At 39.3% G+C, this 15,338-nt stretch overlaps 1 protein-coding gene across 2 annotated transcripts in view; it reads left to right on the top strand.

Moving 5' to 3' along the window:
* Positions 1-15,338, top strand: part of cep104 (centrosomal protein 104) — a 37,948-nt gene that overhangs the window by 15,203 nt on the left and 7,407 nt on the right. For both annotated transcript variants that reach the window (XM_061736685.1, XM_061736687.1), the window contains 5 exons: positions 695-868; positions 7,480-7,656; positions 11,236-11,436; positions 12,179-12,265; positions 13,497-13,584. In XM_061736685.1, coding sequence (XP_061592669.1) covers positions 695-868; positions 7,480-7,656; positions 11,236-11,436; positions 12,179-12,265; positions 13,497-13,584 — 727 coding nt within the window. The remainder of the gene's footprint in view (positions 1-694; positions 869-7,479; positions 7,657-11,235; positions 11,437-12,178; positions 12,266-13,496; positions 13,585-15,338) is intronic.

The raw sequence follows: 15,338 nt of genomic DNA, 5'->3' as shown, positions 1-15,338 counted from the left end.
GGTTAGGGAAGAAAAGAAGTGCGAGTGGAGAAAAGAAGGGCGAGTGAAGGAGAATTGGGATTGGCCCTAAATTCCTTTTTCAAATAGAACAAACATCCCTGTCACTCAAACACAAGCACAGACTCTCATCAGCACTCTCTTAGCAATGTTTCTCTTTGTACTGCCTGCAAACCTAGATCGGATTCTCACAGCCTGTTTCTTTAAACAAATCTTTTTGACAGGGATGGCCTTGTAATCCCTCTCTGGAGGAGGCCTCCAGTTTGTATGGTAATGAAAAGACTGGTGCAGCAATAAATCCAGCTGTTTTCCAGTCTGCAGTGATACGCAGAATGCCACATAAGGGTCTGAGCTAAATTTGAGGTTCCACAAATTAGTTTTATTGTAGCGTCTATTCATAAACACTTTGGTCAACTCTTACTGTGAGTACAGTCATCATATACATGTCTGTATTTTTTATATATGCCTACATATGTTACAATTAAACCCTGCTAAGTAAATGCAAAAATAGGGAAATATTACCCACCACTTAAGAAAAGCAGTTAGTTGGCACATTTGCTTTGCATCCTACCCTCTGCATGCTACCCCAAGATAAACACTGTAAAGTTTAGTTTCTCTACTAAGTCAAATCACTGTGGCACAAGCTGTTTTTTGGAAAGTCTGCTAAGTTTTCCACTTTACTTCAAATGGCTCCTAGGTGTTCTACGCTTCACTGAAGCTGCTGCGGTTAATGCTGAGTCAGCTGATCCCAGGTCTGGGCCTTGGCCGGGCTGAGGTTACCCACTGCCTGGAGATGACGTTTCCCAACTTGCTGGCCAGGACCGGAGACTCCGCTAGTCGGCCTCGGGCTGCAGCTGTCACCTTCATTCAGGTATTCTAACACACCGGGCTGACATTGTTTGTTTTGCACTATTGAGAGTGTCAGTGCTGGATTTTCCGTCTGCCTGTTGCTCTTTCTTTTCCAACGGCAGGGATAACTTAGCAGCTTTGTTTGTTTAGTTTAGAAGAGAAGATGACTGTGGCGTTTTTGTCTGCTTTGCTCCTCTTGTATCACTTTCTAGAACAACTTGCACACTTTTGTTCATAGTTTTGAAAAATGTGAAGCTCTTTTGTCGTTTACTCCTTTGAAAAGAAGTAGGTAAAGGTAAATGGTGTGCTCTTGTATTGCTCAATTTAAACCTTGTCTTGGTTCTTAACCCTCCCAAGGTACTAAGGGTTACTAAGGGTTATTTTACTTTTACAAAGTATTTTCCAATCAACCAAACATACACACACACACACACACACACAAACACACACACGCGCTACATATGTGGTCCCTTGTTTCAGCAATCACATGTCGCCGAACATATCGGGGCTGTGTTGGAGTCCAGTCTCTTGGGATGTGGATTTGTCTCATCTGATCAGTGTCCTTCATGACAACTTTATTATCTATCTTATCAATTCAGCATCAGTGTTTCCTATAATTTTTCTATTGCTTTTCATTTCTTGGAAAGTACAACATAGACCAGGCCTCAAAATTTCATTTTTGTTTTGTCACTCCTCCAGATGGATATCTAAACAAGGACTGGTTTTGGTGTTATCTATTTGAATATCTGAAGTTTGTTAACTAGCATGTACACGTTTCACAGTTTCTTATATAGTTTCATCTAAAACTTTGGGTGGAACAATCTCTTTCTAACAAAGACATCTGCCTTGATGTGGCTTATGTTTGTTTGACTGAATGGTTCAAATGTGAAACAGGTGTTGTAATTTTCTCAAACATTAGTTTCTTTCATCAAAGTCAGTAAGAAATTTGGCTCCTGGGTTTCTCTCCAACTGGAAGGTCTTCAGAGCAATCCCTGGCCCCATCAGGATGTAAAGTATCCTTGATCAGAACACTTGACTCCACATCGCCCCCTTTGCCTCAGGCACTAAGGGGTCACTAGCCAGTGTTCTCATAGCACCAGTCCCACGCCTGGACAAAAGCGGAGGGCTGTGAGGAATAATGTAAAACCAATGCCAAACCAGTATCCCTACATTTATGATCTAAATGCATCCAGACCTCTCGATATCACAGATAATCAAACATCCTTAGCAAAACCTTTATCTGATTTAAATTTTCCTCTTCGAGACCTCAAGTGGAAAGGTCACAAACGGTATCTGATTATTTTGAAACTTAATGTTCAGAGTTTTGATAGCTTACATTGTTCATTTTGAGGAACTCAGAAAAAGTGTTGGTTATTGGTGTTTTAACACTTAACACCATGTCCTGAGTGGGAAAACACCCTTATAGCTGGTGGTCCTCATACGTTGTAATTGTTACAGCTAAGGTTGAGCAGTTTGACTCGTCATGTGAAACATTTTTAGAATCAAGGTTTTGCTCATGACTGTTTGACTAAAACTCTTAAAATAATGTATCCCATTGCTGATGTCAAGAACACTTGGAAATGCTTTTATGATGGCTTTACAAATTATGTTTGATCGGAGATCTACCGTTGTTCGTTGCTGGTTTAAAGGGGAGACTCTGCACTACTAGACAATAATGGCCCATCTTCAAAGTAACTGTATTTGTTACAGCTTTGAGGTTGCTGGTTAAACCCTCAGCCTCCTCACTTGACATGTCAAAATGCCCCCAATGTGTTACTTGCTGGTTTCTTTCCTTTGGCTAAAGGGAATCCTTTGAGTTCTGTGCATTCAAATCATTTCTCTAATAACACAGATACAGATATGTGCACTGTATGATGATCCTTTACTCTCATATCTAAGCCTAAAATGACAATGTTATGCAGTTGAAACCTTCCAAAAATCAGCTAATATGAGATGAGATATTAATGCATTGGTTTACATCTAAAGCCTATGTTGTAAAACTATTATGTTTTACATGTAGTAAATAAAATACATATTTTCATTTAATTTATTCTTTTATTGAAATTGTTGGCTTTATCGACATATTCGAGCGAATGTTTTTTCCTCCATGCTCATACATAAAGTTGATACAGTACTTAACAAATGTCATATAAAACAGACTTTTAAAAAAACAACGTTATAAGATATTTTGATGGAAGGCAAATCGGACCCATGCAAAACCATTAAAAGTTGATAACTTTATCACCTTGTGCATGGGTAAATATTTTTATGAGTTGATATTAGAGACTGGTTTGCATTCATGCAAATTTTGCCCACAGTCGGACGCATTTGCTAAAGGGAGCACCAGTCTAAGCAAAAGGTTATATTTACATTTGACAATGAAGTATGTATGATGTACATCTACTGTATTGCTATTTTTATGTTCTAAATCAGTGTTTCTCAATCCTGGTCCTCGAGTACCACTGTCCTGCATGTTTTAGATGCTACCCTGCTTCAGCACACCGTGATACAAGTACCTGTGTCATCAACAGAACTGTGCAGACCTTGGTGACAAGCTAATGAGGACCTTTAATTAGAATCAGGTGTGTTGGTGCAGGGAAACATCTAAAACATGCAGGACAGTGGTACTCGATGACCAGGATTGAGAAGCACTGTTCTAAATGATTAAACTGCATATTGATAATCACGTAAATTACTTTTACTTTCAAGCACCGTGCCATAAAAATTCAAACATTTTCTGCTCATACATGTGACACGGGATTATTTTTCCCTCTTGACAATATGTAACCGGACTGTTGGTATTTACGTGTCGTTCTTTTACAGAACCTATAATCTTTGACACTGTAGATGATAAATAGTGTAAATTCTGTCCGGGTGCACAGTTATTTACTATTGTAGTGATCATGAGTTGCAACAAATAAAACATAGATAAATGCTTGTGGACACATGCCCTTGCTGTACCATGTATTAATCTTCAAGCTTCTTTGGGTTTTTTACACTTTCTGCGTTTGATTAGATGAAAAGCATAAATGTGTACAACACTCAGTCTAACACAGTAGAGAATAAATAAAAAGGGGAACTTTGTATGTTTGGGACAAAATGCAATATATTGCAAAATATTTGCGAGAGAATGCAAAATGTTTGCAAGATATCGCATTTTGGTTATCTCTGGTCAAGATATGTGTCAGACGATATCATGATTCTTGCAGCTGATTGCTAATGAAGCTAACCAGAGCAGCCAAACCTGAGAAGCCCTAGCGATGGGCAAGCCCCCCATCACGGTCAATACGATGCTTAAGATGGAGCATCCTTAAAAAGGAGCTAAGATGTCGCTCTGAAATATGAACTCAATGACTAACGTCAAGAACTGACTCAATATCTTTATATTTGACGCCAAAGTGAAAATGAAAATCGATGAATTGCCTGCATGAAGATGCAGATGTCCCTTCTTCCATGGTTGTAGCAAGACATCAAATCTGACTCCGAAACATTTGCAAAAGTTATCTTGCAAACTTTTTGTGTTGTAACGCAAATATTTGGCAATGTATCGCAAAAATTCCCTTGGTTTTTTTCTCCACTCTATCCCTTAGAGGATTCCATAGTTAACTCGGTTCAGCTAAGCTGTATTTATAAAGCGCTTCAAAAACTACAAAGATGGCCAAAGTGTTGAACACAAACATAGGGACAAACAAAACACAATGGAATTATAAACACGTAAAAACTAAATATAAAACATTAAAGCTGCTAACAGACCAGGCTGGCATCAAAGGATTCTGGGTAAAAGACTGACTAAGGGCTTACGGTCTCTGGCTAAAAGCTGATGGGGTAGTCAAACTGGCCTTCTTTAACTTCTGGCTAACCCCGACAAAGACTGCATTGCAGTAGCCTAGACTTGTTGTGATAAAAGCCTGGATTCAAATCACAAAGTGATGCATAGAAACAAATGGCATAGCCTTGGACAGTTGTCTCAGTTGAAAAAAGCTGGATACCAAGGTAATGTGTGTTTAAGATTGCTGTTAAATACTGCTGTCTGGGCTTCTTGGGTTTTAAGTGTTTACTTAAAGAACCTGGGTTGATATGCACCTTGGAGGCATTGCTAGGCCCAAATAACATGATTCTTCTTTCTGTTAAAATGTAAAAATGTATCAAGATCCCTGCCTTTATTTCATCAATGCACTAGAGCAGTTGTTTCACAAAGCAAGCGCCTTCGTGTTTTAGTGGAACATAAATTTCGATGGCATAAAAGTGGAACAAGATCCCATGTTTTCAGAGACTTAATCCAAGCAGTAGCAAGTACGAGGAAGAGAGGAGTGCTGAGGACATTACCCTGAGGCACCACAAATGCACACCTCCTCAGTGTGGAAAGAAAAGATGGTGTGGAATTGGATCATGAGGAGACCCATCAGGTTTCATATTGCCAATTATTTCCCCCAAAGAAGACAGACTCATAAACTTAAACTGGTCAAAAGCAGCAGAGCATGTGACAGAAATGGAGACAGGTCTAAAAAGCAGCCTATTGGTTGTAACCTTTTTTTTTTTTTTTTTTTTTAAAAAAGCTCAAGAAGATCTCACACACTTCTGCAGAGTTCCCCAGGCAGACTGTTTCTGGGACATTAAGAACAGAGTTATGGTTTTGAACTGAACCCAAGGATTGTGATGGTTAAAGGCATAATATCTAATTAAAAACTTAGTTTTTGTGGCTTTCATGGTTCCCTGATAAAATTGCCAGCTGTCCCTCAACATCTGGAAAGATGCCTGTAGCTTATGCTTTTTCCATTTTCGCTTTCCTGTACGGTAACCTGACGGCACGCGTAGCCTCATTAAACCAGGGCTCAAGTCTAGGTTTGGAAAGTCTTGTTTTCAGCTGAGCCTCTGCATCTAAAACAATTCAGCAGGTTGAATGAAACGAAATGTTACAGGCTCTACATCTGAATCAAAGCACAGAGATTCAGCATAAGGCTTTGCGGTCACTGACTGAGAGCTGATGCCAACGACAGGTAACTGGTTCTCTGAACACAGTATACGGTTTAAACACAGAACCCTTCATAATAAGATAGAATAGATTAATAAAGAATAGAATATACTTGTGGAAAAAGAAAATACTTTTTGTTTTCCATTAAAAACAACATGGTGTTACATGTCATGTATTGTTCGTTTGATATTACCTAGACTTTAAGACATAGTAAAGAAAAAAAAACAAATGCCCTTCAATGCATAAATCCTTAGAAAATAAAAAAGGCTGCACTCTCCTTTCCACATGACCATCAGTACCAGGGCAAATGGTACGTAGATGGAGCTGAACCCGTTTGGTTCGGATCTCTCTCCGTAACCTATAATCTCTGTAATCATCATCCTTTTCCACTCCCAACTGCACAATTATTTGATTTAAAATTCATCACAATGTGGTGAATGTGACCATCTCTACTTATAAAAAGATTGTTAATCTAAAAACAAGTCATCATTAAGTCTTTTTAAGTATTGAGTGTGTATTGAAGACGTTGCTCTTTCTTAAAAAGGCTGGATTATGAGCACTGAACTCTACTCAGTTTGATATATTATCTTTTGACTATTTTTAATGTAATATGTACATAAGGAATTATTTTAATGAGCTTAATGTGTTGTACTGTATTTTATCATTTGTAATATATTCTTGATTCTTTTTTTTATCCTTTGAATCAATTTGGTCAAGCGGTTAGAATTTGCTGTACAGTATGTATGAAATGTTTAATATAAATAAACTAGCCTCATCTTAAATGGCTGCAAATCATGGTCCCATTCTGTTAAAATGGAGTAGTATGTCCCTCCATCCCCAGCTAGGTTTTGAACCAGCACCCGTCTGGCTGTTAAGCCACAGTTCTTACCACCGAGCCACCAAGACTGATGTAGTTCTGGCCTCACTGACTCCATCCTGTATTGCAGAAACGATGTGTTGTGAGATGTTGTAATCCTCAGCCTCAACCTCGAAACAAGCGTCATGTTGAAGTCACTCTGACTTCCCAGACTTCCCAGACTGGCTCCTTCAAGCAGAACCGGAGCCAAGCCGCAAGTGGAGGTTTATAGGAGGGAAGGTTGAGGTTTTTTTTTTTTTGCTCAGCCGATGCGTTCACATGTGCATTTGGGTGAGACGAGAACGTGTTACTGGGCTGAGGCCGCGCAAGTGCGTATGTGCATTTGCTTAGTGGAATCTAACGCGGTGAACTCATCCATGGGTGTGTGTGTGTTGAGTAAGAGAGGACATGACATAACTACCCAGCCCGCCCGGAATCTGGGTTTTACTCAGACGTCTGTTGGAGCAATGATTTAGTGATTCTCTGACATGTGAAAATTACACTTTTTTTGTGTCCCATGTTTCCAACACACAGCATGTTCCATCCAGCTGTGTAGACATAAACGGCAATGAGAGGGGAGGTTTTCTACGAGCATTTTTACGTTTGGTACACACATGTTTCCTGACGTGACTCATCTTCCTTGAGAGGCTCATGTTGAATGATAAATTACTACCTACAGCCTCCGTCAGGCACCCAAAGCTCACGTTTTACTTATTTTAAAGGTCTAAGTCGATAAACACATGAAATTAATGCAGCATTGTTAAGTTCAAAGTCATTTTTCCTCTCTTGTGTCTTCTTTTCTTAGGAAATTGCTGCTTTTAAGGAAGTGCGAGCCCTGCAGTTGATACCGGTTGAACTAGTGAAGCCATTCAAGTCCAATTTCCCCTCCCGTCTCGCCCAGAGTCGGGCCGAGCTGTTAGAGAAGCTGCTCGCTGAACTGGGTACTGAGAACTCAGGCTTCACCCTGCAAAATGTCATCATGGTAAACAACCTGAAACGCATCAAATGCACTTCTGCATACTTTTGTGTGTGATGTTTACGTCTTTTATCGAATTGTTTAAGGTTTCGGATGAAGCTGAGAGGCCCTGTGGTTGCAGTGATCTTTCTGAACTGATTCTGGCTCATGAGTTAATTTCATAATCTCTACAAATCGGACGTTTGTTTACCTCAGCAATCAAATTTAGATTTAAGAGGTCGCTGTGTGTGCAATTTGATAGGGTTGGAGCTTCGTCAACTTTGCTGTCTGACTCATTACCCCATCACAAAGCAGTCCCTGAGTAAATGGTTGATAATATAAAATATAAATAGGTGTTAACCTTTTGGCTTTTAGATCACCTTTTAGATGGCTTGAGTTTGTCATCTGGTTTGAATTAGTTTTGAGATAGGAGTGACATTCGATCTGACTGAGAAGATTATGCACTTCCACCCCACCCCAATTTGGCAGAAACACCCAATATTTTTTCTGAAATATCCCTCCTTTATGGTGTTGATTAAAATACAGTAGACACTAGCTCACACAACATGATATAGCTTACACTGTACAAGATTCACGCAGTATGGAGCCTGCGTTATTCTGCTTTCAGAGGCAGACTTTCATCAGACTTTTCTGTTACAGTTGGCGTTATTATTACAATGACTAAATGGAAGCCAGTTCCTCCCTGGTTTTTCTGTGTTTCGGTTTTAACATAACATTTAACTTTTCGGTTCATCTAAACAAACTGCCTGAAGGCTCCAGTCAGTTGGGCTTATGTTGTCACTGCTGGCACCTATGTACCCTCTGCTCCTTTGGTTTCCTGCAGTGACCTAATATCTTCATGCAAACTATCCAGCTGTCGACCTGCAGGGACAGGCCGGCAAGCTGTCCCGTCCCCCTCTTCGGTTTACAACCTCTCCTCCTCCCATCCCCCCTCCAAGCTTTCTCTCTCTCTCGGCTCTGCTTGACCTGTGAGGACAAATTATTAGGCTTGCCATCAGAGTTTTCCTGAAGCTGAAAGCCATGCAGGATTGTGGCCTGTATTGACATGTTTTGGCATGTTTTCTCAGAAACAGACTCCTTTGTAGTTACCGGCTCGTTTGTTTGCTTTGAAAGTATTTCCAGACTGGGTTGAGACGTGATGGCAGAGCTGCACTTTATTTTCCTGCTTCCCTTCTCTCCTGACTGTCACGTTAAAGAGTTGGAGAAGAAGCATATAATAGTCATCATCATGTTAAAACCGAAACCTCTAGATTATACATACTTTGTCTTCAATAGTCCAATCAGACTGGATAATCAGCTGTATTAACTATTCAGTTCAGCTGTTTGTGTATCAGAAAACCTTCATCAGCCTCGACTTTATCAAGTCACAGCGATGGACAAATATCCACAAGGTTAGGTGAAGGTCATTAAAATGTTTTGGATCCTTGACTTTTGTTTGCCATGAATGTCTAAAACCAGATTAGTTAAATGGTCTCACCAGACACTGTTTTATTTATTTATTTACTTTTTTACTTACTTTAGAATAACTAGCAATATAATCTCTTCATGAAAAATGTTCACAGTCCTGTCATGTTATTATTGTGCAAACCTTAGCCTTACGTAATTTTCCTACTCCTGCAAGCAAACAAATCCTTAGAAACCAAAACAATCCTATAGTGTCTGCAGTGATATATACGTATATCCATGTACTGATGTAGAAACTTTATTTTCTCTTAAAGTTGCCCTGACAGATTTAACTCCAATTAGATCATTAAATTGAATAAATGAAAAGTTTGATCAATTCATTTATTATGCTTGAAAAAGAGATCAAGATGTTGTCTGGATCCTTGAATCTACATCTAAAATCTGCCGTAGCATCTTTCCGTTTTTCGTAACAGCTCTTTTGTCTCATGTGACAAACCCTCTTTACAGCTCTTCAGCTATAGTTCAAACATTTTTCCTTTTTCCTGAACTGTTACCTGGGTGATCTGCTCCGAGGCGGGGCCTCGGCAAAGAAAGGGGGGTGATTGAATTTCCTGTAATCAAATTGAGAAGTGGTCAGCAGAGACAACAGAATAATGGCCGACTGTCCCTGGGCCTGTTTGGTGAGGGGTGTGTGCCCTTTGTGCGGAGTTTACATCTGCATTTTAATCTTCCCCACTGGATACATCCCCATTGTGCTTGGACTCTTCACACAGATTATGTCTCATTATGGGCTCTTTTTACATCATGGTTATGACATAATCAACAGTATTGCTGTGTTACAAGACAAACAGATATGGAAAATATCACCTTGTGAAACATTAGGAATTTTAATCTGAGTATGGATCTAAAGTACATCAACCTGGTTATGACTTTGTAGCTAAAAAGTAACTTTCATCTGCAAATTCATCCTGCTTTCAGGCACAAGTTAGAAACTCAGCATGGGGGACAACATGCAACCTTTCAGACAGACCTTTTAATAGCATTTAATTAATGCTAGCCATCATACAGACAGATTGGTGATAAACAGGGTGTTTAAGAACATCTGTCCTCTTCTTTATTCCTAATATTATGTCCAAACTGCTCACAGAGCTGCAGGACTGCAGACAGTTTGGATCGGGGGGGGGGGGGGGGGGTGGTCGGAAAATCCTGACTGATCCGGAACTGCAGGTGTCAAAATATGTCCTGCTCTCTCACCCACTTCTGTCCTGCACCTGAATCCAAAGAAGCTGAGGCAGAATCGCTTTTCTCAGAAGATAACCGGGGGAACTGTCTGTACGGGGATCTGCACATTTCCCAGAATGCACCTCCCGGGGGCCGGTCGTCCTCCCCATCGTGAAACGTCCTGACAGTTGCTGTCCCACATGAAACTCTCTCACCCACTTTTACTTAAGCAATGATGATGATCATTGTTGTCATATTTTTTTTGTCCTCCAAGTTAGTTAAATATTTTAATTCTTCGAAAATTGCTCGTGAGAGTATTTCAACAATTTTATAGAGGTTGACCACACAGCACTGTGCAGACATACCATACTAAACGCTCAGCATGTTTAAAATGATAACCACTAATCACACCAGGCAGACTAAGGAAATGTGCTCACAAGTTCAGAAAAACTACTTTAGCACTAAATGAGTGGGTCCTGACCTCTGTCAGAAAGGTGTATTACATTAGCTGGGAAAATGACAGGTCACCTAAACAAGGTTTATACAATATTTAAACTGTTTATTTTATTTCAATCTACTGTATATACTGCTCATATTTCTGTAATTATACATATTTTATATATATTTTTTATATTTTTTTATTTTTTTACTTTTTAGTCTCTTTTTACCCCTCCCCTGCATGTGTGTGCTAAGTGTACTGCTGCCAACAAAATAAGTTTCCCCACTGAGGGAGAAAATAAAGGATTAGCTTATCTTATCTTATATCATTTTTAGAAAGTGAGAATACTTTGGAAAACTGATTTTATTTCCATTGTTTATCGAACATCAAATCCCCTGCCATATCTAACCGGTAATTTTTATATTTATTTCATTATAAATGTCAGTGTTGGATTATACATTAAGTTAAAATTGCAGTATTTAGTCATTTGTGTTCATCTAAAACCTTTTTTCTGCTTTCAGTTCTGTACAGCGGCGTTGGAACACAGTGCTAAAGCGGTCCGAGAGCTGGCCGTCCGCATCATCTTATTCATGTACCAGCAACACAGGAGTGCTGTTCTCAGCTACCTTCCGCCCAGCGATGCTGCCGCACGCAAGAACTTCCTCTACAAAACCCTCTTTGATGGCTTTTCCAAGATTAACGGAAACTTGACGGAGACTCAGGCAAGCGCTGTTACTCTCCTCTCCAATTTCATTTCTCTTTTTGTCTCTTCCTCAGTAAAACCAAGAATTTGAGCTGTCCGCTGTCTGTGTATAATGCATTTCTGAACCTTTCCTGATGTCTCTACTCTGATAATTCTCTCAAAATGAAACCCTTCACCATTCTCATTGAAGTCGGTCTTTTGTTTCCCAAAGATGACCATTACAAGAAGATGTGTGGCTTTTAATGTTATGCAACTGAATGCCCTTGGTCTGGTACAAACATCTGCTGTCTTTTTTTTTTTCTTTTGATAATTTGTTTAAACAAATTGCCAGTCATATGCACACGTGTTTATCCATGCTATAAAGTAAATGGAAGGCTGTTTGCATACTGTTAAGTGACACCCAGTCACTTTGTTTATGAATTTGTACCAATATTGGCAGTGACTTACATGTACCTACACAAACACGCTGAAGGAAACCCTTACTCTCTAGTGCATTGGCTTTTGAAAAAATCTCTGCACATGATAACAAATATGACCCATTCAGAGTAGGGTTTCTTACCAGTGTTAGCCGTCTTGATTGTACTATGAGAAGGGTTTTGAGTTTTGCTAATCACAGTCACACCACACTGCTGTAGCTGCAAGAGTTGGAGGAGCTTCGGGATTATGATAAAGTGTTACTAGGGTGAGATAAAGAGCAAAACTAGACAAAGATAACTAACAAATAAGTTAATGGCATGTCGCTCTTTACTTGGACTTTGAAGTGGGGTGAGAGTCAGCAGGGTGGACAAAAGGAGAAGGAGGAGATCCATTCCCTTCAGGAGCAGCTGGCTGCCTTGAAAGAGATCACAGTAGGTGGAGTTGCTGTGTGTCTGCAATTACATCACGTCTCATGAGGATTGTTAAAGTGTGTTTACTGCCTCAAACAACCTTGGTGAAACCTTCCTTCTGGTAGCGGCTACATATGACATTATTTAGAAACAAAACTGAACTTTTACACACACACACGCACACATGCACACAGACAGACACACGCGCACACACAGATACATTTAGTGGTATCCTACCATTAAAGAGGGAAGGAAAACCACAAAGGTCAATGTCATAAATTCAAACTGATTAAAATAATAATGAATTATAATTTATTGAAAATTGAGGAATTAAAATCAGACGAATGTCGGTTCACCAGACTCACTTAAAAAAAAATAAAAATGAAACTGTCTGGAAAAACCAAGAGACCAACAGCTTAATATTTAACCTTTTGAGTCAATCACCCTAATCGAGTGATTTATGTAACTCAATGAGACTTCTGTACTTGTAGACAGGTACTTTGGTCCCCTCTTCAAGAACAAACTGCTCCAGCTGTCTCAGGTTTGAAGGGTTTCAGCTCTTTCCACAGATCTTTCGTAGCATTTAGATCAACACTCATAGAGCCGCTTCAGAATAGTCCAGTCCAGTTTTGTTGGGTGATTTTAGCTATGCGTTTTGGGTCATTATCCTGTTACGGACCCATGACCTGCAACTGATAACCAAGTTTTCTGTCACCGGGCAGCACATTTTCCCCAGAATACCTTGACAGTCTTGAGATTTCACATGTCTAAACAGATTCAATAGAATCTCTTCCAGCTGCAGCAACGCAGCCCCAGATCATTACCATCTGATTGCAAGATTGAAGACACTTGTGAATTAATTACACTTAATAACACTAATTACAATGATCATAGTGACATGTCAAAGTAAATTATGTTGAGTCTCTTCTAGTGGTAGAGGGCAGTTTCATTAGTTTACTTTTTAATGTTTCTTTGGAACCACATTTCAAAAGCATTCTCTAGTATTCATTGGTCAACGTTCAGTAAATTATTATTTAATATTGTCGTTTGTCAGGTTTATGCATGGGTGTAGGCGTTGTGTGTTTTGTTTTTTGTTTTTCTTTAATGGAAGGGTAGTAAAAAATGTGTCCATGTCTATATTATATCCACTGGAATTGCACAATTTATCCAAACTTTCTGTCCTATGTTGCTGTTAAAATGTTGGTTTGGTTGAATCTGAATTTCTGTCATTGTTGTATTTCTGTTTCTGTAGGAGAGAGGGAATGACACCTCTAAAACACATATCCTTAAAAAGGAGCATCACAAAGTTGAGAAAGTGTCCCAAAAAGCCAGCAAAGCAAGTATGTTCATATGGAAAGAAATTAGAAATAAAAAAAATACGTTGGGTCAAACAAGGCATCACGAGATCTACTGTGGAGTGCTGTATGCTCTGAGGTCACATAAATTGGAGATACTTCTTCTGTTTTTGTATTTTTGTTAATTCAATATGGCATTGAAAAGTGCAAACGCTCAAAATAAATAAATAAATGATTGAATGTTTTGAGAGGCAGCCTTTCATGTCTGTTGACCGTTGCTTAGCAGCAGCGCTCTCAAGAGTTTAATTGCGTAAGTAGCATGGTTATCTTAACATGTCCATAACAGTAAAAAATGTATTTTGTAAGGACGCTATAGTCAATACAAATTCAAGCATTCATGCTACAAATCAATGTGTTGCTATTTTTCTTTTACTGATGTTTAATTTTCCTTGCCTTTTACATTTTAAAGCTCAGATAGGAGGTTTTGGAAAAAACAGTCGTCAATGATATTTTGAAAAAAGTGTTAAAAGAAGAAAAGGGGTTTTCACTTGAGTCGGTTGCAGGGCTGAGGCGGTTTTCTTTAGAGCCCTGTCGCTAACACACAATGATTTTTAGTTTCGACTGGAGACGAGAATTTTGGGTACGGTAATATAGTAGTAAGTAAGAAATGTTTATTTATTTAGCACTTTTCGCAGACATCAGTCACAAAGTGCTTCACAATATAAAAGACATATTAAAAACATAAGACTCAATAAAGACGGTTGAGACAATCAACAATCAATAGAGGAAACTCGCCATAGCAGCCCTTTGTTTGGCTAAACGGCTTGTGGGAATAAACATTTCTTAAGATGCCTTTTGAAAGCATCAACAGTCCAATGGCCATAAAAAGAGCGGGAGTTTGTTCCAGAGTCGATGGATTTGAGGATTCGAGGATTTGTCTCCTCAAGTCCCAACTCGAGTGCAAGGAACCTTTTAACAGGTTCTTATCCAATGACCTCAAACTATGAGAAGGGTTACAGGAACGGATCACATCCGCGATGTAACGAGGGGCCTGTCCATGGATGGAGCAGAATTTTTACGTTCATTTTGTAATCAACTGGAATCTAGTGAAGAGACTGGTGGGTCAGAAGCGTCACAGCAGAGTTCTGAAGTCAACTCCTTCCGGTTTAAACACGCGTTGGAACTAATCCTGAAAACACAAAAGCATGGATTGTCATCTCAAACTCATCCTTGGGCACCATTGTTCTGAGTTTAGAGATGTTACTCAATTTACAAAAGCAATTCCTTCAGGGGTTTTTGTGTTTGGTTTTTTTAGGATTGATGTTTCAGGGACATCATCAAAAATGACTTTCTGAGACTTGACTTTACAGACGGACTTAAATCACCCAAATGCTGTGTAATCCCTGCAATAGCACAGTCCGTGGGAGTAGTAAAAAGCTTTTTCAGTAAAAGATCTTCTACCCAAACTTTAATAGCTCAATGAGCGCGAGCCAGCGCGCTATTGACTTACACATGTGTCGTGGAAAAACCTATTAAACGCTCTTTAATATGTTCTTTCCAACTAGGTGAATAACTGGACCGAAACTGAGTGTCTACGTTACCAAGAATAAGACTTGAGAGATGATCCAGATTTCAGTAGATTTAATGAAATAGTTGCATGCAAAAGGGTCAAAACATACATGAGGCGTCTCGATGCAGAATTACAATACAACAGAGGAAGCATAATGATTTTAAGAATACTACCGGTCTGTAGTATTCTAAGTGGGCCAAGGATATATTTTGCTGCTCTCAGCAGTTTT

This window comes from Cololabis saira, chromosome 12, assembly GCF_033807715.1.
Source record: "Cololabis saira isolate AMF1-May2022 chromosome 12, fColSai1.1, whole genome shotgun sequence".
NCBI lineage: Eukaryota > Metazoa > Chordata > Actinopteri > Beloniformes > Belonidae > Cololabis > Cololabis saira.
The sequence above is the reverse complement of the archived record's forward strand: the minus strand, read 5'-3'. Positions and strand labels throughout refer to the sequence as shown.